The 24,826-nt window shown below is 39.5% G+C and overlaps 1 protein-coding gene across 2 annotated transcripts in view; it reads left to right on the top strand.

Annotated features, from left to right (window-relative positions):
* CWF19L2 (CWF19 like cell cycle control factor 2) overlaps nt 1–24,826 on the top strand; it is a 156,637-nt gene that overhangs the window by 89,685 nt on the left and 42,126 nt on the right. Inside the window, exons 13-14 of one of the 2 annotated variants that reach the window (XM_057316733.1) lie at nt 6,977–7,105; nt 8,901–9,038. In XM_057316733.1, the coding sequence (XP_057172716.1) occupies nt 6,977–7,105; nt 8,901–9,038 (267 nt within the window). The remainder of the gene's footprint in view (nt 1–6,976; nt 7,106–8,900; nt 9,039–24,826) is intronic. The other variant, XM_026505860.4, reaches the window with a different exon arrangement.

Here is a 24,826-nt window from a genome sequence, read left to right as displayed (position 1 = left end):
CACTGTTTTCCAGAGTGGCTGTACCAACTTGCATTCCCACCAACAGTGTAAGAGGGATCCCCTTTCTCCACATCCTCTCCAACATTTGTTGTTTCCTGCCTTGTCAATTTTTGCCATTCTAACTGGTGTAAGGTGGTATCTCAAAGTGGTTTTGATTTGAGTTTCCCTGACGGCTAATGATTTTGAATATTTTTTTCATGTGTCTGTTAGCCATTTGTATGGATAGAAGTAGTTCTGACTCTTAGGAGTTCATTGATCAAATGGAATGAAATGAAACAGAATATTTAAAAAAAATGAAAAGTCTGCAGTGTCTTTGATTTAATTTAATGCCATTTATGGATCTGTCTTTTCAGATTGCCCAGAGTTTCATCCCAAAGCTAGACAGTATCATTAAATATATTAAATCAACAGTTAAAACTGGGCTTGGTTGTTGAGTCCTTAATCAGATACCCAGGCCTTCTCAGGGGGTGTACAGACTTTCATTTAGGTGAAAGAAATTTTTTGTAATTGAAAAATATATCACCAGTTAAAGGAGCGTTGCCAACTTAACCTTTACTTTCAGAAAGTCAGTGTTTACTAAAACGTCGTTTTTACTAACTCATCTTTTTAGAGAAATGGAGTAATAGAAAATCATGTGGGATTTTAAAGCCAAAGATTTAGAGTTGGGTCTGGAGCCTCATCATTTATTGTTTGTGATCCTTAGTATCCTCCCTAGTAAAATGTGGCTCAATGATACCTGTGTTATAAGGTTCTTAAAATTAAATGAGATATATTTTAGAACTTTATAAAATTATATAAATATTAATTTCTATTTGGAAAACTTGTCTTGGTTTGTTTTTAAATAGGAAAAATATAAGGCAGTTTTCAGATTTCATTGCTGTTGTTGATGTATTAAATAACTACGTTGTCCTTAAATTTATCTGTTTCGTGTCAAAGTAACAAAGCTTTTTTTTTTTTTACATCTAAAAGACTCTATTATTTTAGTGTAGAAAGATTCCAGAATGTCAGTTAAGACTTAAAAAATTTCTTAATCTCCTTTCCTCCTCTCCTCCCTCCCCACCTTGGCAAATGCTGAAAGGAGCCTGGTTAAAAATATAATGTAAAGTTACATGTTTTTTCATGAGTAGCTTCATATGTAAAGATTACAAAGATGCAATGATGAAAGAAGGAAAGGAGACTGAAGAATTGAATTGGCTTTCATATTACACCAGCGCCAGATATTACACTGGTTCTACAGAATACCTGTTAACAAAATTAAAATCGTTAGTAGTTAAATGTGTCTCCAAATAATCCACTTTTGAAATTGTGCAGTGAACTGTAGGCTAGCATAAATGTTTGCTTATAATAGTTTAGTAATGATCCTTTATAGTAATACTTAATTTTCTCAAGCTTGTACACATTTAGAATCCATCCTACCAGCAGCTTTATGACAAAGAGGTTAGGTGGGTCATTATAATACTAATTAATTGTAAATTAATTATTATGCCAATAAATATATGCCTTTATTCTGATCCTAGAGCATGCTCTAGAAGAATTCCAGTATTGACAAGGGAGGCTTGAGGAACTGAAAGGATGTGGTCCTGGCGTACGTTTTCAGTTTGTGCTGGGCCGTCTCTTATCTTCCGAATCTCAGCATTGATGTGGAGTTTCACAGGGGTCCCTGCAGCCTACCATGTTCGGAAAGTCATGGGGCAGCGTTTCTGAGTGCTCTGACTAGAGGTGTGTTAGTGCTTTGAGGTCTTCACTCTGTACAAAAAAGTACAACCACAGACAAAATACAAAAAGAATTGGAAGAGATGTAACATGCTCAAAAGTAAGGATACATTTCTCTGAACTGAGTATAAAACAGTAAGGATCTGGAGCTTGCAGGGATCTAAGTCCAAAAATAGGCAGAGCAGCTGAGAACTGAGCTACTCTGCGATGATGGGAACTAGATCCCCTCACGCAGCCTCTCCCTGCCTCATCCCGGTTTGAGGGCTCCTGAGAAAGGAGTCTGGGAAAGGCCTTGCGTACTTAGGGCTGTAGCTCCCAGGAAATGATGAGGGTGGGAGGTGATTTAGATGGAAGAAGGCAGACACAGCCTTGCGGCCGTGACATGCACTACGTGCAGCAGCCCCAGTCTCACAGGGCGAGGTACCGCTGTCGGAACTGGGAATCCTCGTGGACCAGTGGAGGCAGAGAGGCAGGAGGGAAGGAAAAACCCTCCCACTCAAGTTTGCACACTCGCATGCCAGAAAACATACTAAAAAAATAATTGGGATGTAAACACTTACTGCCAGTGAATTTAAAATGGTGGCACAGCCTCAAAAGGACTTTAAGGATGTTTGGTAGCTTCAGTTCTGAGAACAGAATGATACTATGAAGAAAAGGTGAAACAATAGTAGATGTATATGAAGAATAATAATATCCTAGGAATTTTAGAGATGAGGGGGTAGATGCTAGGAAGACTCGGTCAGATCCAGAAAGGATTAGATGAATGAAAGAGAACTAAAAAGTCTAAGCTCATATTTATTAATCACTCGCTTTATTCCTAGGCATTGTTTTAAATGATGTATATATATTAATTTGTTTGATCCTGAAAATACCTTGCTATTTTGTTTATTTTTGTGAATGTGGAAATCGAGGTAATTAAGTGATGTGCAAGGTTCTGTAACGAGGCAGGGTTGGCACATGGGCATTCTGGCCCAGGGTCCACACCAGCGTGCTGTGCTGCCTGTGACATGGGCCAGGAACCCAGTGCAGAAGAGAGAAGAGAAAATGTATCGAAGAGCAGATAATGGAATTACTGAAATAAAAACTAAAAGTAAGTAGAAGTGATCAAAAAAACAAGAAAGAAATTAATAAAACAGATGAGCCTCTAGGAAGGCTGATCAAGGGGCGTGGACCAGACATGAATAAACAGTTATTAAGAATTAAGACTATGGACTCGGAGAAACAGACTGAGGGCTTCAGAGGGGAGGGGGGTGGGGGAATGGGATAGGCTGGTGATGGGTAGTAAGGAGGGCACGTATTGCATGGCGCACTGGGTGTCATATGCAACTAATGAATCATCGAACTTTACATCAAAAACCAGGGATGTACTGTATGGTGACTAACATAATATAATAAAAAATATTATTGTAAAAAAAAAAAAGAATTAAGAACGGGGACATAACTAAGGCTGCTTGGAGTTCATCTGGTACCATCACCATGCTTCCTTTGAGCTGATGCAGTCCCATAAATGAGTGTACAAATGAACAAATAGCCTTGAGCCAGGATACACGAGTCGGTGAATGGAAAGCAGCTCAATGTTCAGTCCACTCACCGCCTCGTCTGGGAACTTGTGTGTAGCGAATAACCTGCTCTCTGTGGACATAATTAGGGATACAGTAGAGATGGTTTAAAAATCATGAAAATACTGTGAACTGTCATAACTGCTTATTTGTTGAAAATTTAAAAGAAACGTGTTCTATGGCCTTCAGTGATGACAGACTTGCAGAACACCAACTGGTGGGAAGATCTGATCTAGTGGAAGAGTTTTCCTTGATGTACAAATGCCACAAATGGCTTTCAAACAAACATTTAGAATTTTCAAATACCAGCTCTGAAGCAAAGCAATATATGCTTTTTTCCTTTCCTTTTCTTTTTAATCAGTGTGTTATACCGGATAATGCTGGAAGGCCTGTGTGAAAGAAAGGCAATCTTGCGAGCCCTTTTCGGACCTTATCCCCATCCTGGAGGCAGCCACTTTTAGTTCTGGGGTGTTTCTTCTGGCTTGGTGGTTTCATGTATTTTTCCATATTGTCTAGCTTTTTAGCCATGCCACGTTATACCTGGTTCTCATGGTGGCCATTGTGGCCAGAAATGGACATCAGGCCTATGTTAACAAAATGACAGGGCACTGGGTCCCCATTCTCTTACCCTCCCTGTTACAACATGGATGTGTTGGCAACGCCACCCAGCAGTTGCAAGTTTTTATCTTGCTTGTTCTCAGGTAGTAAAAGCATTCATTAAATGATTTTGAATTAGTTTTATCACCTGAAGAATAACATAGATCAAAGGTTAGCAGACTTTTTCTCTACAGACCAAATAGTAAATATATTAGGCTCTATGGGCTTTCCAGTCTGTGTCGTGACAACTCAGGTATGTAGCTTTGAAGCTGTCATGGAAGGAAACCAGCCACAGACCATAGATAAATGAGTGAGCATGGCTCTGTTCCAGTACAACCGTCTGGACACTAAAATGAGAATTGCATATAATTTTTATTTGTCATGGAATATATTATTCTTTTGATTTTTCCCTCAACCATTTAATAGTGTAAAAACCACCCTTAGCTTGTGGGTCAAACAAACACGGGAAGCAGGCTGGATTTGGCCTGTGGGCCTTCATGTGTTGATCTGTTGTAGATTCTTAAATAAGCCCGACGTTCTGTATTAATGGAGGAGCAAATATGGAAATCGCTCATATTTCTGTCTTGGGTACCCAAAGTGGGAAACCGTGGTGTCCTTTGGCATGCTCAAGGAACAGGAGAAGAGGAACAGAGCTGGGCGCGTGGTGGGTTGGTGATGGGAGTAGAATTAGTCTGTCCGAGGCACCAGTTTGTTAGTCCCGTCTAGGAGGCGTCATTGGTTTTCGCCCCTGTACCGGTTATTGTAGATACCAGGCAGTGCCTACTTTGGTCTTTGGCCTGGAAAGTGGCAAAGACTGATAACTGTAAATAGACAAGTAGTTACTGGAAAGATTATGGTCCAGCAATACAAACATACCTAAAATTATTTAGGAAGGAAAATGGACAGTAAATTTACAAAAACTGTGAACAGCTGGAGAAAAAGTAAATTTGAAGAAGGCCATGGTATTTGAATTTTGAAGGCCTTGCGTCGTGTAGTAAGGTGCCTGCCTTTATCCCACTGTCTAGGGCAGTGTTTCTCAGACTGAGCTATAGGATCAGAGTGGTTGTTTTGTTTTGTTTTTGGATTTTCTAGCCCATCATGAACTAATAGTTTTGTAAAACACAATAAAAATTACGGAAAAATGAAAGATATTCTGAAATTTAGGTCCAAATTTTCATTTAGATTGAAGCAACATAAAATTACTCTTGAAGATTGCTGTAAAAGTTTATAAACACTCAGTTTTTGTACTTAACTCCTCACGGACTGACAACAAATGTAACAGGGCTGGTAATTCTCAGACTGGACTGGTCTGTGGGCCACACTTTGGAAGGTACTGCTCTCTCCTGAGTAATATGGAGTCCCTGCCAATTTTTCAGCAAAGAATGACATAATTACATTCACGTTTAGCATAATGAATTTTTTGTCAGTATGAGTGACAGTTATGTTCAGGCTGGAAGGATGGAAACCAAGGAACCCTGGAGTTGTCCATACTTGGAGTATAGCTCGAAATGGAGGAGAAAGTGAAGTTGACTTTCTTTATGCTGATTACTGTATGTAGAGAATAATTCACTCAACAGGCTGTACACTTCTTGTAGGCAGGGACTGTATTTCTTTTAGTAACTACGTAAGGTAGGTACTTTTTAGAATACTTAATGGATGAATGGGTCAGAGAGAGGTAAGGCAGAACCAGGAAAGAGTAGAGTATTTAGAAAACTGGAATAAGAAGAGTTTCAGGCTGAGAAGTAATAAACAGAATCAAATACTTTGAAATCAAGGAAGATGATAATTGCTAAGTATGTATTAGATTTAGTAATTTGAAAGTCCTTATGGAGATCAGCTTTAGTAATCTGATGAACTTAGATAAAAAATAATGTGATGCCCATCTGTGTTACCCAGTAAGAGGATGACAAGAGATACCCTTTAAAATAGACACATCATTAATTAATGTTAACTAATTGAAGAAGAAAGGTAGTGATAATAACTTCACTGTCTACTTAGTATTGTATGTGAATGTAAGATCAATAATTGATCTGTATTTTTTTCTTCCATCTTAACAGGCAAACTAAATCTCTGTTAAATGGATTTGAAATTGATTTTTAATAATTGATTCTGATTTGAGAAAAAAATTGAAGTGTGAATAATTTGCTTGGACTTGTTTCAAACTGCTTTTTAATAAAATAGATATCTAATATTTTTTATGTGATTCTTTGTTAGAACCTTTCCAGTAACATTCATTTTCCTCATAGAATAAAGTTTAATCTTATTCTGTACCGTACCAGGCATGTATTTGGCCAGTGGTTTGTAGGAAAAAGATTATGGGTTGAAAGCAGGTGGGATATAACTTCTGAAGAGTCAGAGAAGTGGAAAGCATTTTAGGGCTATTAATGGAAAGAATAGACGTCGTGTGGAACATCATTATAGCAGCTAATTTAGCAAGTTTGTTATGTCGTTTTGTTGTTTTATTTCTTTTTCTTTTTCTTCTTTTTTTTAGAGCATGCGTGCGCTTGAGCCAGGGTGAGGAGGGTGTAGGGGAGGGGCAGAGGGAGAGAGAGAATCTTAAGCAAGCTCTGCACCCAGCATGGAGCCTGACTCCGGACTCTATCTCATGACCCTGAGATCATGACCTGAGCTGACACTTAATCCAGAGTCAGACACTTAACCCACTGAGCTACCCAGGCACCCCTCGTTGCTTTATTTCTTTTAGTCAGGTTTTATTGGCATCTTTAAATTGAGGAAACATGCATTAAACATGACATCTTCTGCATAAATTATGGGTACTCCCATACAATGCCTGTATGAATATTGGTACTTAGTCATCTTTTAATATCATCTAGATGGAAATGTTATTTGAAGTTTGTTTCTGCAATTGCTTTTTTTAAAAAAAATAATAAAATGAACTTTGAATCCGCCCCCCCCTACTTTTCTCTGAAAAGATCATGATCATTTTACATTATAGTGGTAATGAAATTCCAGGAGACTGAAGACAGTCTATAGTTACATGAGAAAGCTAGAGTCATTTTTATGCTTTTTTTTTTTTTGATTACTAAATATAAATAGTCAGTACTTTTCACAATAATTTCAAAAGTTATCTTGAAATCTTTCCATAGAATGAAGACCAAGAAGTGATCCTGGTCAGAACAGATCAGTCTGGAAGAGTGTGGCCTGTGACTACACCAGGAAAACCTCTGGAGTCTAAAGGAGGAAGAAGGAAGAGACAGATGGTGTGTTTAACAGAGGTCTTTGTTTATTAATTCAGAATCCCTCTCTTCCCCTTGGCTTTCTTTGCATCAGACTACTTCAGTATATTTCCTGAAATGCAGGTTTATAATACAAACATTAGAAGGTAGTAAATTATATTATTACTTTTATTCCTGGGTATATCCCTTTGTATTTTACAAAATGCCATCTGATTCAACTATTGTTTTCCAATAACTGTGAATATTGAATGTTTAAGGCAATTTTAATTTTTGGGGGGGGAAGGGGCATAGGGAGAGAGAGAGAATCTTAAGCAGGTGCTACACTCAGACCAGAGCCTGATGCAGGGATTCAGTCTCACAACCCTGAGATCATAACCTGAGCAGAAATGAGGAGTCCTGTGCTTAACTGATGGAGCCACCCAGGCACCTTGGCAATTTTAATTTTGTGTACATTTTTTTTGCCATTGTTTCTAGCTTCTTTTTACATATTTACCATAGCATATGGTAATTCTTCTTTTTATATATTTACCATTTACATATTTACCATTTTCTTAGGGAAAATCTGTGTTAGCTAATTTGAGCTGTGGTGATGGGATATTGATGCACAATAATGTCGTAATTATGTAGTTGCTCTGATCCTTTATAAACCTTATTTTCTCTTCCATCTTCCAGCTCTACTAATTAGTTTTTAGCACTACCTTGAGGCTCTTGAGATGGTAAAAACAATGTATTCAGTTTTCCCAAGTTAGAATTTTTGTTTTAGATTTGGAATATCAAACAAGGGGTAATTGGGCCCACAGAAGATTTGTTCATTCATAATTTTTTATCAGATGTTTATTATTTGCCTGTTGAGTGCCTGTGCTGCTGGAGATAGTAATTCTTTCAGCAAATAGAGTGGGATGGATCCCTCTTCTAATGAAATGGGAGGAATTAGGGGTTTGGAGCAGGCTTGTAGCAGGAGAATAGTAAAGGTTTGGATTCCATGAAAGGACAGAACTGACTAGGGAGTCACAGATGCGATGCCAGATGACAGCTGGGCTTTTTGAGCCGCCTCCGACCAAGCAGTGTAGGTACAGGGGTAAAGAGGGCAGGCATGTTCATTTGGGATTGAGGTTTGCCTTTCCAGTATCATAAAAGGATGAGAGAGCCAGAAATTAAGAGTCTGGAGCCAGGGAGTGAAGTCATGGAATATGAGATTTAGGCTAGTGATTCAGGAATAGTAATGTTGGGAAGAAATACTAGGAATATGGTTCCAAAGATCTCAGAGAGGTTGAAGAGCAGGTTTTATTTGGATAAGGGAATGTGAGAATAAGGGAACATAAGGGAACTTGGACTTGAGACGAAATAAATAGCACTTTTCTTTTCCACATGTAGGTATGGAACCAGCTGCTAGGAAAACCCAGGACTGATTTAGATGAGAATCAGAGTATTAGCTTTGTTTCTGATAGAGCTGTATGAAATGGGTTTGTTAATACTTTACCTGTTTTCGGTGTGCTTACTCGATCTCTGGATGACTGCAGACTTCCCCTCCACGGTGGTAGGAATTGTTACTACAAGAAGAGCAGTCAGAAGAGAAGGGATAAAGCATTTCTGCCTTTTCCCCCAAACCCAGAAATCAGATAATGTCATAGTTCCATCCCTGGGGAAGAGGAGAGTCATGGGGCAGAAATAGGGAGTGGTATTCAAATGGAAATTCTTCCAAAAGGAAGCACACAGAATGGGGATAAGCTGGAAGGAAAGATTGTGGTATGTAATGGGATTTTTACATTTAATAGTTAATTAAAAATGTTTCAGAGACCCATGTTTTCACTAAATAATGTTCATTTTCTCATAGGCTTCAACCCATGAAGAAAAAGAAAGGGTTAGATACTTTCATGATGATGATAATCTCAGCCTAAATGATTTAGTCAAGAATGAAAAGATGGGAACAGCAGAAAATCAAAACAAACTTTTTATGAGGATGGCGTCTAAGGTGAGATCCCTTCCTAGGAGACCTTTCAATTTTGAGAAGCTGGTACAACTCCCGTCTAGCAATGATCTATTTTTCAGAGTGTGAGTTCTTTCTGATCTTGATTTATTTTATTAAACCAAGTCCTTTATAAGACATATCAGGAGCATGCATTTTGGAATTCATTGGAAAATACATATTTGGGATTTATTTTGTTTTTAAATATGGACTCTGGTTTAGTTTTTCATGTATACCACAACGATGTTAATTGGATATTTGATCTACCATTTAAGGGAAAGTTTTGGGCCAGAGTTAGGTGACTGTTTTGTTTTGTCTTAATGTTCCTCAGTTCTTCATAATTATACCACAAGAAGTATATTTGAAGTAACATATTACAGATTACAGAGGAGGCATCTTCGAATAATCTGATATCTATTTATATGAAAACTTTGTATTTATATTTCATATTTATATGAAAATGTGTATCAGTATATCATTATGGTTAGTAGGATAATTTTTTGTTTAAAATAGCAGTCTTGGTTGCAGGCCCTTCCAAACACTACCACTGACATTTCTTATGAGAGAGACCTGTTTGGATTCAGCTGTGTACAGGTTTGACTGTGCTGGAGTTCCAGCTCGCCATCTGGATTTGCAGACCAAGCTTTACTAGGTGTCCACATTTGTTTACCTGTTGTCTGAGGTTGTTTTCACCCTACAACAGCTGAGTTGAATAGTTGTGATGGAGACTGTACGGCCCACAAAGCTGAAATATTTGGAATAATTTGCCCGTGTCTGCTTTGGGTACCAGTGGTTACTTTTTGGTGGTGGAGTTTGAACTCACTGCCTGAGGTGCAGGGGCAAGACTTTTTACTGTATACATTTTTAGACTTTTTTTTCAAACTGTGTAAATATACTGCCTGGTGAAAGATTTAACTTAATGAAAACTAGAATAAAGATAAGCAAGGCGTGTGTGTGTGTGTGTGTGTGTTGGGAGGAGAAAAAAAAAACGGGTTTAAATAGAAATGATCATTCTTTCCATCACCAAGAATTATATGGGACCTTCAATTAACCCATAGGATCATTTTACTTCTCTTTATTTGGGGGGAGGGAAAGACCAGAAGTCTCTTACGGTCTGGAAATTCAGTGCAGAAAGAAGGATGTATTTCTATGAAAGTTTTCTTTTCAGAAACGGGACAGACCATTTTATGTGGAACTCTGAATTATTTAGTGTTAGTAATCTGAGCATAGTCAGTTCAGGTTGATACACAAGATAAAAAAAAACCTTGTTATAAATTGTAATAGTTATTTATTACTTCACTTGTTCACTGAACTCCTAATTTGTGCATGTAGGTAAGAGTCTTGGTGCTGTGAGCAGGGAACCAATCAGGTCAAAGTTCCTCCCCTCAAGGAGCTCATATTTTTAGTGGATGAACAGAAAGTGAGCAAATGCATGATATAAAATATTATATAACGTAAATATTATACAAAATAGAAAATATTGCTGTAGGAAGTAAAGCAAAATGAAAGGAGGTAGGCTGGTGTTTTCAACAGAGTGTTGAAGGAAGGCCTCTCTGTGGAGGTGATGTTTCTGCAGCCAGGGAACAGAGTCAGGGAATGGTCCATGTGAGTATCCGGGGGAGAATATTCACACGGAAGAAGCAGCAAACGCAGAGGATCTGAAGCAGAGGTGTGCTCAAAGAGCAGAAGAAGACAACAGGGTGACATGTGAGACTGGGAAAAGGGGAAAGGGACAGGGGAGTAGAAGAGGTGGGAGACGTAGCAGGACTCAGGTCTCGTAAGATCTCACAGGCCACAGTGGGAGAACTTGTGGCTTTGTGTAAGCGATGGGTGTTGTAAGTGATTTTGAAGGTTTCGACTAGGACAGTGTCATGGTCTGGTTTATGTTTTGTAGTTGTCCCACTATTCTTGTGTATCCTGTTCTGTTTTCTTTGGTCTTTGTTCTCTCTGCTTTCTGGTTGTGGAGGTTTCTCTTGTCATCTTCAGGCTTCAAGGTTCCTTCCTCAGCAGTGTCCCGTCTACTCATAAACTCGGCGGAAGCACTCTTCATTTTTGTTGTCGTGTTTCTGATCTCTTGAAGTTCTTCCTGGTTCTCAGGATTTCCGCTCTCTGCTTACACTGTCCATCTGGTTGGTGAGCAGATGCGTCGAGTTTTCTTCCTGCCTAGTGGGGAAGGGATGGCTAGAGGGGGCTGGAGTGGGGTGTTCCCCTTTTCCGATGGGCTAGGCTGTGGTAAAACCCCCGCAGGTGAAGCTCCGGTAGAACAGTTCCTCCTGAGGGCTGACCTTGTTAAGAACAGAAGACTCTGTTGCCTGTCAGAATGGTTCTTCTTCCCCTCCTGCTGCTGTTGAGTTTTCCTGTTGTTCTGCTTTGTACTTGTTGTTGGGACAGAGTGGCAACTTCTCAGCTCTCTTGTCCTGTATTGTAAGATCTTTTAGTAATATTTGTATTGTATAGGGTTGTTTTTAGTATTAACCGATTTGGTAATGATTGTGGTCCCTAAACATTTAAAATGCTTGAGGTTTTTAAAATTCAGGTTTACTAAGGTAGAACATTATAATATTATAAAAATTTACCAGTGAGATGTCACCAAAATGGCAGAGTAATAGACCTCGGCCTTCATCTCCTCACAGAAACCGACAGTCAGGTAGCTAACCATGGCTAAAGAGAGCTCTAGAGTCTACTTAGAAACGTCAACAACATAGTGGAACAATAAAAAACCCTTGAGAATGACTGCACACAAATGGAAAGAGGACAGCTTCATTTTTGTCTGGATTCTCCTGTCCTCAAGCTGGCATTGCTCGGCACCAAGAGGGAACTCCCCAGCTAGAAAGAGTTCCTCTTGCGGGGAAGAGAAGAGCAGGGTGTGTGGGCAGCTTCCTTCGTTTCCTGGTACCACAAGAAGGTCCCGCTTCAGTTTCATTGCACCCAGAGAACAGCAAAGCTGAGATGGAGGTAACCAGGAACCAGGAAGAGAAGTAGGGGCTGCCAGTAACAGCCAGGCTGCAGAGTGATCATGGTTCCCAGTGGTCTGCTCTACAGACAGACCAACAGTGTTTATCACTGAAGAGAGCAGGGAATGGTCAGCACAGCCATTGCAGAAAGCTTGCAGGTTTTACTGACTTTAACTCCACAGACAGTCACATTCAGCTGTCTCAGTCCCTTCCTGCTCCCTGCCCCACCTGCAGTCAACTCCCCTTGGAGCCTGGGAACTGCACCGGCAGCTCACCCAGGCCTCTGCACCTGCGTGAGTACAAGATGCCCTAGACCCTGTGACTGACCCCTACCACCATGTGCATGTTAGCAGTTAACCCCTTTAGGTGTGCACTCGCACACAGCCAACCTGACACCTGTCACGAGCCTCCACTACCATGCCCATGCCTCGGGGCAGACTCTGTCGCTATAGAAGAGTGTGACGGTGGCCTGGGTCCATGCAGCTGCTTCTGGGCCTGGATCAGGCACTGCCTTCTGTCACTGCCCTGTATTCACTCTGCTCCCCTACAGCTGGCCCCAACACCTGTGCACTTGCACACATCCTCCTTGACCCCCATCACTGGCATCCACTGCTAGACACCCACAGCAGGACCCAACAGCCATGGCAGTGCCTGCCAAAAGCTATGCACCTGTAGGTAACCCCAGCCCTTGCTGCCTGCCCTGCCCCCTCCCCTACTACATGTAGGATTACAGCCACTACACAGGCACCTGCAGCTGGCCCCCAGGTCGCTCTGGCAACTTCTGCTGCTTGCCCTGGTTTCTAGCCCCTGGCCCTGATCTGTTGCTGAGGACCCCAAGGCCCTTGCAGCCTCTGCGGACCCCCAGCATCTGCCAAGGGTTGTTGATGCCATGGACCCCAGTGGCTAGAGCCAGTGAGGCACAGCACTCGTTGCCACACAAACCCTCACACTTGTCACCCTGCACCTTTAGACCCGAGGTTACCACATGCTCCAGCATGCCCCCACGTGCAGGTGGACATTTTCTCTTAGTGAAGACCATAAAGTCTGAAAGAGGGAACTGCTTCTTCAGATGCACAGACATCTACACAAGGTTATAGGATCATAAATAATGAGGGCAACATGACTCCAACAAAGAAATACAGTAACTCTCCAGTAACTGGCCCCAAAAAAAAGAAGATAAGGTATTACCTGATGAAGAATTCAAAATAATTGCCTTAAAGAGGCTCAGAGGACTCTGAGAACGCTGATAAGCAATTTAAGGATACCAGGAAAACAATCCAGGAACAAAACAGGAAGTTCCTCAAAGAAACAGAACACGAAAATGAATCAAGGAGCAGTTTGTGGCTGAAGACTACAATGAGTGAGCTAAAAAATTCAATAAAGATCTTCACCAGCAGACTAGATGAAACAGAAGAGAGAATCCATGATCTCAAGGAGAAATTGTTTGAAATCATCCAGTGAGAGAAGCAAAAAGAAAAGGAATGAAGAGAGCCTGTGGTCTTATGGGACACCATTAACAAATAGTCTGTGTGTCGTCAGAGTCCCAAAGGAGAAGACAGAGAGTAAGGAATAGGAAGCTTATTTAGAGAGATAATGACTGAGAACTTCCCAAACCTGGGGAGAGATTTGGACATCTAAGTTTGTGAAGCCAGTAGGTCACCCCAAAATTTCAATCCAAAGTGATCTTTTCCAAGACACAATATAATAAAACCTAAATTGAAGAAAAAAAAAGATTTTTAAAAGCAAAAAGAGAAAAAGATTGTCTCCTTCAAGGGAGCCCCTGTAAGTCTTACAGTGGATTTCTCAGCAGAGACCTTTCAGGTTAGGAGAGAACGGGATGATATGTTAAAAGTACTGAAAGAAAGAAACCGCCAACGAAGAATATTTTACCCAGTAAAGTTGTCCTTCAGAAATGATGGCAAGATGGGGTGCCTGGGTGGCTCAGTCGTTAAGTGTCTGCCTTCGGCTCAGGGCGTGATCCCGGCGTTCTGGGATCGAGCCCCACATCAGGCTCCTCCGCTGGGAGCCTGCTTCTTCCTCTCCCACTCCCCCTGCTTGTGTTCCCTCTCTCGCTGGCTGTCTCTATCTCTGTCAAATAAATAAATAAAATCTTAAAAAAAAAAAAAAGAAATGATGGCAAGATAAAAAGTTTTCTAAACGAATAAAATCCAAGAGAGTTTGTCACCACTAGCCCTGCTTATAGGAAACACTGCTAATTAGTGACATGAAAACATAGGAAAATGTCCAATACGCTAGGAAAGGTAAGAATGTAGACAGATTCAAAATACTTTACTATGTCATTTGGTGATGTGTTAACCACTTAACTCTAGTTAGGTTGAATGACAAAAGTGTAAAAAATAGTGATAGCTACAGTAATTTGTCAGTAGACACACAATATAAAAAGTAAAGTGTGACATCAAAAACATAAATTGCGGGGCTTGGGGGAATAAAAGGGTAGAGTTTTTCCTTGAGATAGAAGTTGTTATCAGTTTAAAATGAACTTATACCTATAAGATGTTTCCAGTAAGCCTAAGAGTAACTATGAACTGAAGCCTGTACTGGAAAAGATGAAGGGAACCAAAGTATGCCACTGTGGAAAATCATCCATTTACAAAGGAAGACAACAAGAGCAGAAGAAAGGAAAAAGGAACTGCCACACAGCCAAAACCCGTTCACAAGATGATCATCCTAAGCTCATATCCATCAACAATTACTATAAATGTAATGGTTTAAATGCTCACATAGGAAGGCATAGAGTGGCTGAATGAAGAAGGAACCAGACCCAGTGATATGCTTCCTCTGAGAGACTCACAACACAGATAGGTTCAAAGTGAAGGTATGGGAAAAAATATTCTGTGCAAATGGGAACTGAAAGAAGCAGGGGTAGCTATACTTATGTCAGACAAAATAGACTTGAAGTCAAAAACTGTAACTAGAGACAAGTAAGGTCATTATATAATGATAAAGCAGTCAACTCATCAAGAGGAAATAATAATTGTGAATATATATGCACCCAACATCAGAGCACCTGAATATGTCAAGGAAATAAAACACATCTGAAGAGAGCGATAGACAGCAGTACACTGATACTAGAGGATTCCTTTCAGTACCTCACTTTTATCAGTGAACAGATCATCCAGACAAAAAAAGCAATAAGGAAACTTATTGGACTTGAAGTACACTTTAGACTAAACGGACCTAACTGATGGCATATACAGAACCTTTCATTCAGCAGCAGCAGAATATGTGTTCTTCTCAAGCATGTGTGGAGCACTTTCTGGTATAGAGCATCTGTTGTTCAATCTCAAAATTTCGTCTTACCTTGTTTCATAGGGATCTTAGGGATGTGGGCTTCTTGATTTTTCAGCCTGCCTTCTGGGCGAGGGGCCTGCCACGCCGATACTCAGGCAACCCTGTTTGGGTAGAGTCTCCGTGTCCCCTGCGAGGGGGGATGGGGATGGGCACACTGTGAGCCGGTATTTCCAGGCTAACAGACACATGAAAAAATGTTCAAAATCATTAGCCATCAAGGAAATTCAAATCAAAACCACACTAAGATACCACCTTACGCCAGTTAGAATGGCAAAAATTGACAAGGCAAGAAACAACAATTGCTGGAGAGGATGTGGAGAAAGGGGATCCCTCCTACATTGTTGGTGGGAATGCAAGTTGGTCCAGCCACTCTGGAAAACAGTGTGGAAGTCCCTTAAAAAGTTAAAAATTGAGCTACCCTATGACCGAGCCATTGCACTAGTGGGTATTTACCCCAAAGGTACAGACGTAGTGAAGAGAAGGGCCATATGCACCCCAGTGTTCATAGCAGCATTGTCCACAATAGCTAAATCGTGGAAGGAACTGAGATGCCCTTCAACAGATGACTGGATTAAGAAGTTGTGGTCCATATATACAATGGAGTATTACTCAGCCATCAGAAAGAATGATTACCCAGCATTTGCAGCAACATGGATGGGACTGGAGGAGATTATGCTAAGTGAAAGAAGTTAAGCAGAGAAAGACAATTAGCATATGATTTCTCTCATCTATGGAACATAAGAACTAGGAAGATCGGTAGGGGAAGAAAGGGATAAAGAAAGGGGGATAATCAGAAGGGGGAATGAAGCATGAGAGGCTATGGACTCTGAGAAACAAACTGAGGGCTTCAGAGGGGAGGGGGGTGGGGGAATGGGATAGGCTGGTGATGGGTAGTAAGGAGGGCACGTATTGCATGGTGCACTGGGTGTTATACACAACTAATGAATCACCGAACTTTACATCGAAAACCAGGGATGTACTGTATGGTGACTAACATAATATAATAAAAAAACATTAAAAAAATAAAATCAAATTGGCAAGATTACATACGAAAAAAAAAAAAAATTCGTCTTACCAAATTGAAAAATACGGAAGTCATGCCAAATACCTTTTGAGACCACAGTGGTATGGAACTAGAAATCAGTAACAAGAGGAAAACTAGAAAATTCACAAATATGTGAAAATGAACCATTGCACTCCTGAGCAACGCATGGGTCAAAGAGAAATCAAGAGGGAAATAAAAAAATACATTGAAACAAGTGACAGTCTAAACAGAACATACCACAGCTTATGGGATGCAGCAAAAACAGTGCTAAGAAGGGAGTTTATCGTGCTAAACATCTATAGTTAGAAAAATAAAGATCAGAAATAAACAACTTAGCTTTTACACTTCAAGGAACTAAAAGAAAGAAAGGAGATAAACAGAGCAGAAATAAATGAAATAGAGAATAGAAACACAAACGGTCAAGGAAACTAAGATTTTCTGTATAGGACCAGTAGTAAATATTTTCAGCTTTCTATTGCAGCTCCTGGCTCTGCTGTCCTGCACAGGAAGCAGCTGTAGGTGATACAGAAATGAATGATAGGCTCTATTCCAACAAAACTTTATTTGCAAAAACAAGTAGCTGGCCTGATTTGGCTTGTGGGCCATGGTTTGTCAGTCACTGGTCTAGGATCTCTAAATGGTACATATTTTCATGGCAACTGTCTTTGAATTTGGGTACTTTCCATACTTAGTAGTTATCCTGAAAACAGATCTTTAAAGGCCCTGGGAGAATTAACCCTTCAGGAATGGTTGTTATAGGTCAAGATCCTGTTTGTTTATTCATCTACAAATAGAAATTGATGGCATTCATTGTGTGAGGTGTTCTGGGGATACACTGCACGTTAGGAAGACATGATCCTTGCCTTTAGAGAGCTCATAGAAGCATTCAATAAATAATTAACGAGAAATGAATTCAGTAATTATAGATGTGTAAATTACTGTGAAAGACAAGTGGAAAGTCTTTTGAAAGAAATACCAGGGTGTCATAACCTAAATAGGGAAGACAAAGTATTTCAGGTTGGACAGCAGTTTTGATACTACTTCTGGTCAGTATTCAATCCTACCCTATTGCATATTTATTGTTTACTGTCCATCCTTCTTTTGTAATTCTGAAATTCAGATTATGTTCGCTTTTCTTTTGTATTTTACCATTAGATCTTTAGGAGTATCTCTTTCTTATAACCAGATTAAGAAAGGTATCTTGAGCCAATATAACCTTGATTATGTTTTTGTGTTTGGATAGGGCATTTATGGTTCTTAGGGTTTTTTTTTTTTAATGCTTTCTGTATTTTTTTCCTGAATATTTACTACATAATTAATGAAAAAAAGGAACAATCACAAATCCTGACAAAGGGTATGTGTACCTGTTACACTGTATGTACATATACTGTATGGGTGGAAGTGTATTTATTATCGTGTATTACAAGACAGTAGGTACATAGTAACTTCCTTTTTGGAAGTTTCTTCCTTCAGAATCATAGAACTAAAGGATATGTGGTTCCGGAGAGGGACTTTCCTGATCTTGCTCATCCTTTCACATTTTACTGAAGAGGAACCTAGGACGCTAAGAGAATTGAATTGCTGCTGCAGGCCTTAGTGACTTGTCCGATTTTGCAGGCTAATGAGTTGCAGATGCTAGCACCGGAAGTCGCAGTGTCCAGCGGCCAGTCTGGCTTTTTTTCATGAAACAGTGCGGCCTTTCAAATGACTCCAGTTAAGGGATAGTTGTTGGTTGTTGCCTAAATTTAATTGTCTTTGTACAGTTTCCATGTGTCATTTATTGGCATTTGTGAATAAGTGGTGTGTGCTTTGCTCTTTCTTAAAATACATCCTATTGACTCGAACATTCTTTAAATATAAACTTTTCCATTTAAAATCTAAGACGTCAGTGTTTCCTTGGCAACATAAACTTAGGCACATCTTCATGAGATCTCTGTACATCTTTCCTCATTAATTGTGTTAGTGCCGTGGGCAGTAATTTTATCCGTTTTGTTCTGATAGTGTATTAAAAATGGACTGGAGGGGGGGAGGAAATGGAAGGTACATGAGAAGACTGAGAACAGAGAGAAAGACTCATGATTTAGGGTTTTACCTTATATTGTAAGAAAATAAAATAATTTTATTGTCTAATAGAAGATGCTTGTGTTTCTATTGATAATTTTATTTTTTTCTGAATTTGTGACATTGCAGGCTTGATGCATTTTTGGATGGAAGTGGTCTTTAAAATATAAAGTACATATTTCCATAATATACAGTAGAGCTTAAAATCCTTTTAAAGAAAATGTTCAGTAAACTGTAATAGTAAAAGTGAATCTTGAGCACTAGGTACGATCAGAAGAAGGTGAGGAAGGTCCAAATCGCCGCCTCATCGTTGTAGGACCTGTTGTGTCGGTGCTGGTGGTAGCTGCTCCCATCCTCTTAGACTTTCATCCATACGGGGCGAAAGTAGCTTTGCACAAGCTAATCCGTGAGTGTGAAATGATGGGTATTGTCCTAGAACATCCTCTACAGAAAATTTGGAATTTGGGCATCATGAAATGATAGAAGTGCTATTTTGTTTTGATATGTAACTGAATAAATTTTGATGTACGTAGTTTGTGCATTTTTCTAAAAGATGTAGGCTTGTGTCCAGTCCATGCTGCTTAACAAAATTGTTCTGTTCTGTTTTGTTTTCTGAGCATCTCTTAGGGGTGGGAACACCAGAAAAGTAATTTATTCAGCTTTCTTTAGTTCAAGTCCCATTTCTTTTTTGAGTAGTAAAACATACATAATACAAAGTTTAACACTGTAACCGTTTTCCGGTGTACAGTTCAGTGACATTAAATACGTTCACACTGTTGCACACACATCACCACCATTCATTTTCAGAACTTCTCCATCATCCCAAGCAGAAGCCCTATACCCTTGAGACTAACTCCCTTTCTCACCCCTGTATCTCCATCAGCCCCTGGTAACCTCTGTCAGTGTGCCTGTTCTAGGTGCCTCATATAACTGGAATCATGCACTCTTCTCCTTTTGTGTCTGGCTTACTCCGCTTAGCATAATGTTTTAAAGGTTTGTCCATGTTGTAGCTTGTATCAGAATTCCATTCTATGTATAGACCACTTTAAAAAAGAAATCTTTTCCAGGGGCCTGGTGGCTCAGTCAGTGAAGCGTCAGCCTTCAGCTCAGGTCATGATCCCGGGGTCCTGGAATCAGTCCCCGAATTGGGGGGAGTCTGCTTCTTCCCCTCTCTCTCTGCCCCTCTCCCTGCTTGTGCTCTCTCATTCTCTCAAATAAATAATAAATAAAATCTTTAAAAAAATGAAAAAAAAAAAGAAATCTATTCATCTGTTGGTGCATATCTGGGTTGTTTCCACCTTTTGGCTCTTGTAGTAATGCTGCTATGACATGTGTACAAGTATCTTTTGAGCCCTTGCTTTCAGTTCTGCCGGGGATGTGTCTGGATGTGGAGCTGCTGGGCCATATGTTAACTCTGCATCGGACTTTCTGAGGAACCACCGAGCCGTTGCCCACGGCGGCCGCACCAATTTACGTTCCCAGCAGCTGTGCACAAGGGCCCCAATTTCTCCACATTCTCACCAATTCTTATTTTCTGTTTTTTTGTTCTTCAGTAGCAGCCATCCCAGTGGGTGTGACATGGTATCTCATGTGGTCAGGTCCTGGTTCTTGACCGTGGTGAGATTTTATGACACCTGATGGCAGTGCTCCCCGGTTTTGACCTGTTAAGTTTAAATTGTTGGTCATTGGGTCTACTGGTTCAGTACTTTATCCATTTTTCTTTGTAAAGAAAAATTGAGTCTAAAATTGTATGAAATTTATATTTCACCGGTTAATTTATCTTTTTCCAGTGAATCTGAGGGCTTGGAGTTTGAAGGATAGTTTTACAGTTTTGATCAAAATTTTGATTACAGATTTGTCATAAAACTTGAAATGCCTTGTAAGAATTAGACTGCAGTCTATTTTTCTTGTTGATAATCTGTGTCCTAATTCAATACTAATTAAATAGATTTGTTGCAAACCATTGTTTTTACATAATGATGCTAAAAAAAGCTTTTAGTTTTCAGTTTTCATGGAGTTTTTCTGAGTATCATTTTTTGTAAGACGCGGTTTTTTATAGTTTAGTTTTTTTTTCTAAAACATCAAAATGGCAAAGCAAATTACTTTTCATGGTTAGAAAACAGTTAACATTTTTATACACTTAGTATTTCATTTATTAATTTCCTAACATCTTCAGTTTCTAGGCTTGAACTTGGAAGCTGTTTTCTTGATTAAACAGAATCTAAGTAATAATCCCATTTAACTCCCAATTCATTTGGACAGGGGTTACCATTAATGAATCCAGAAGAACTTCCCTTGCTGCAGTGATGTAATCGTGATCCCTCTGGGCCTTGCTGGCACTTTTGACATTTTGGCTTGGCTAACTCTGCTGTGGGAGACTGCGTATTGTGGGATGTGGAGTGGCGTCCCTGCCCTCCGCCCACTAGATGCCACCAAAAATGTCTCCAGACATTGGCAAGGGTCCCCTAGGGGGAAGGTTGCCCCCAGTCGAGAACCCTGCTTTGGGAGAATCTGGGAGAATAACAGTAAGCACTGTGTTGTGAGGACCTGCTCTGTGTTAGGCCCTTTGCGTTCAGTGCTGCTTGGAATTACCTGACGGCACTGGCATCATTAACCCCTTAGAGGGGGGTTAAACCAAAACTGACGGTCCAGAGATACTCTGTAGCTTGCTTATGATCACATAGCCCTTTCCTGAACCCAATTCATTTCCCCCCTCTATCAGTCCGTAGTACTGCTGTCTCGCCTCTTCCTCCCTCCCTTTCCACATCAGATCTGTTACCGGCCTTGTTCTCTCCTCAGTCCTCATGAGTCTGCTTCTCTGCAGTACAGATCATTGCTGTGATCATTTCGTACTCGGTCTATGAAAATAGCCTCGTAACTGGATTGCTGGTGTTCCTTCTAATCTTCTTCCATTTCTTTCTTAATCTACCTCACGGACGCCACGGTGATTTTTTTTTTCCAAAGTGTATGTCTCTGATCCTCTGGCCTCGATGTGGAAACATTTCAGATGGCTTTTGGTTGCTGTTAGATTGTTTAATGGGGTCCAGCAAGACCTTGAATGGTCCGGTCTCTGCCTCTCCTGCTTCATCTCGAGTCTTGCTGTCTCGCTGTGCTTCCTCTGTCTCAGCCGTTGCCGACTTTCGTCCCGTTCCTCCAGATGCTGTGCCTCCTCCTGCCACGCGCTCTCGGCCCCTGCTGCCTTTGCTCTGCTTTGCTGCCTTTCCCCCTTCTGTCCCGTTGACTCGTCCTGTTCGTACATATTCATTATTCTTTCAGGGAAGCCTTTTTCGCTTCTGTGATTGTGTCAGCCCCTCTGTTGGGATCTCAGATTGTCGTCACAGCTCTCATTTGACTTTTTTATTGGACATTCCTTTGGTTAATGTCTTTCCCATATTATTCCTTATTATTGGGATCATGTTTGCTTTTGCTTGCTTTTGTATCCTAACTATTATAATTTTTAGTACATGATGATAGCATCTAATAAATATTTATTGTCTAGAATCACATCTTGAGGCTTGAAATTAAGTGCAAAAATCCCTTTTTCACCACTATCCTAAATTGCATAGAAAATTCATATATTTTCTGTTCTCATTAATGCCTATTATTTTGATTTCGCAAAAATATTATTTTAAAAACAAGCACAGTCTTTCATCTCGTATCATTGCTGTCCTTTTTATTGTCAGCCTTCTCCACTTTGTTCTGGTAGAGACCACGTTTGAAAACATTTCGTAGTGGGCCCAACACTGAGCCACAGAGAAATTGTTGTTTAGGTTTATCAGAGAAAGAGCTGTGGTCATCAGGATAGTCAAATGCTGGGACAGGTTTCCTGGAATGTGTGGCTAATTCGTAGTGCACAGGGTCAAGAATTAAATATATATGTTTTTAAATTTCAAAAATAGAGATGATATTTTTGGAAGCTCAAATGCTTAAAAGATAGTATGATGAGAATATATTAAGTTGACTGAATAAAATTAACAAAGTTTTAGTGGCATCTTCTAAAAAAATTAACATGTCTGTAATCCATGCACTAGTTTGAATATCGAGTACCTAGAATTACACATAAGCCTGTGCCATATTAGAGAATAATCTTGAGTTCTGCCAGTAATTCCTACCATTGTTCCTCTTCCAACAAAGACTTTAAGGGAGGGATCGGGGTGTTTATACCTTCTGGCATTATGTGCATGACCCAATAGAGCTGTAGGTGCAAACACTGGAAAAGTAAACCTAAAATTATGCAGTGTGGATATTGTTAAAAAAAAAATAAAAGGAATAAACCTTGTTGAATAGTTTTCTTACAGGTGCTTCACAGACGAAAATGAAACAAGCACATTTCCTGTGCTTCTCAGTAGTTTAATATTAAATTATCTATATAGCAAAAGAAGGATGACAAGGATTAATTAAAATTTTCCCTGACTTTATAGACATGGAAATATTTTAGTGAAAAACGCTGCCAGTTGTTTGTCAAAGCTAACATTAGAGTTTATTTTTATTAGCTAGTAAGAGAATGTGGAATTGAAAACTGTGCTGGGTTTTGGTTATTGTTTGCTCACATCTCTAATGCTTCTTATGGCATCAGAAATACCTACTTTAATTTTTAGTATTGAAGATGAGGTTTTCCTAATAGCACGAGTGATTTCTTCTCTTTCCTTGGGGCCTGATAATTTGTGTGTATGTTTAGTTTCTTCCTCCAAGAGAACAATCACTTAGGAAAGAGTGACTCATTCTCGTCCCACAAAAGCTTCAATCTCTAGTAAGTTAGCTTTAATTCTCAGAATTAAGGAACAAAGACAAGTCAGAAATCAAGATAAGGACTTAAATCATCTGGGATTGAATGATTTGTTGTTTTACTTCATAAGATTTTAGTGTGGTTTAATGGAATTCCATTGGTTTTTCTAGTCTTGTTCTTCTTCTTCTTTTTTTTTTTTTTTTGGAGAGGCTTTGTTAGATAAATCCTGATCCATTCTGCCTATCCATTTAGCTGCTGACTCTAGTGTTACAGTGGTACATGATTTCACAGGAGAGCAGTTTTTAGAAATAGAGTTTGTCAGCTTAGATGCTGTAATAGGATGTATTTCATTTGAGGTTTTTTCCTCAACTGAGACTGAAACTTGATGATTCCATCAGTAGTGGGCAGTGCATTAAAAGTGTTGACTTTGTTGTGTATGTACAGGACAGTTACATGAATAGTCATTTCTTAACGTTAAGACTTGAAGAGTAGTGTTCTTTTCAATAAACTAGGTGATAATAATATTGGTTCGTTATGAACTATGACGGTTTTAATTGTGGAAGAGGTAGGTATCCTTCACATAGGATGGATGAATGTATAAGGTGAAGGCCAAAATCACATTCAGTTATGTTGTCTTTTTTTAAAAATATATTTTTTTATTTGCGAGAGAGAGCGAGAGAGAGAGAGAGAGCAAGCGTGAGCCGGGGGAGGGGCAGAGGGAGAGGGAGAGACTCTCAAGCCAACTCCCCACTGATCCTCAATCCCAGGACCCCGAGATCATGACCTGAGCTGAACTTGGATGCTTAACTGACTGAGCCACCCAGGCGCCCCTGTGTTGTTTTTCTTAATGCAGCATTTGTTCTTTTTTGTCTTTACCAATCGGTTTAGTTTTACTTTGAAAAATAATTCCTTGTCAGTCTTTGGGTTTTAAATGACCTTAAAGTTATTTTGAAAATGTGTAGAATTGGGATCCTTATTTTCTTCTTGTAACAAGTTATTGTGACTATTTTAGATCCCTAATAATGCAATGTATGAATGGTAATTGGTAGTAGAAAAAACAGGACTCAGAAAATTTTTTCTAGCTGGGATGTCATTTACCAGAGAATACGAGACAAGCATATGAATCCTTTTTTTCTATGATTTGTCATTGGTTTTTAAAAAGCATTTTGTGTCTCTTCTCTTGATGCTAATCAGATGTTTGTAGACTGTAGGCTAGCTTTTATGTTTTTATTCTAAATTTAACAACCATTTATTGATTACCTAGAGAAGGTGTCCCTGGAGTCCCACTTTTGTGTTATGTATAATTTTAATGTATTTGGTTATCCAGTTTTAGACCAGAAGTATAATAAAAGCAGCAAATTAGAAGTGAGGAAACTACCATAAGAAGAAATGTGTATGGCAATGAGAACTGACAGCTAGCTTAATATAGAGGGCAAAGAATGAGATGGAAAATGGAGAGAAATAACTAAAAAATCATGGAAGTCTTGGTTGATATAGCTAGCCTAGAAGCAAGCAGCCCTCTAGAGGGCATTTGTGAATTATGATACATTGTGTTAACTGTCCCAATAATTGTCCTGTATTATCAGGGAAAGATTAAATTAAGTTTTGTATATTATGTTTTAAAAGGCAGGAAAGTTTATAATACTCTTTGGGAAATTTCCTTTCAAAATGAGTACAGTAAAGAAATGTTTTTATA

This window comes from Ursus arctos, unplaced genomic scaffold, assembly GCF_023065955.2.
Source record: "Ursus arctos isolate Adak ecotype North America unplaced genomic scaffold, UrsArc2.0 scaffold_22, whole genome shotgun sequence".
Taxonomy (NCBI): Eukaryota; Metazoa; Chordata; class Mammalia; order Carnivora; family Ursidae; genus Ursus; species Ursus arctos.
The sequence above is the reverse complement of the archived record's forward strand: the minus strand, read 5'-3'. Positions and strand labels throughout refer to the sequence as shown.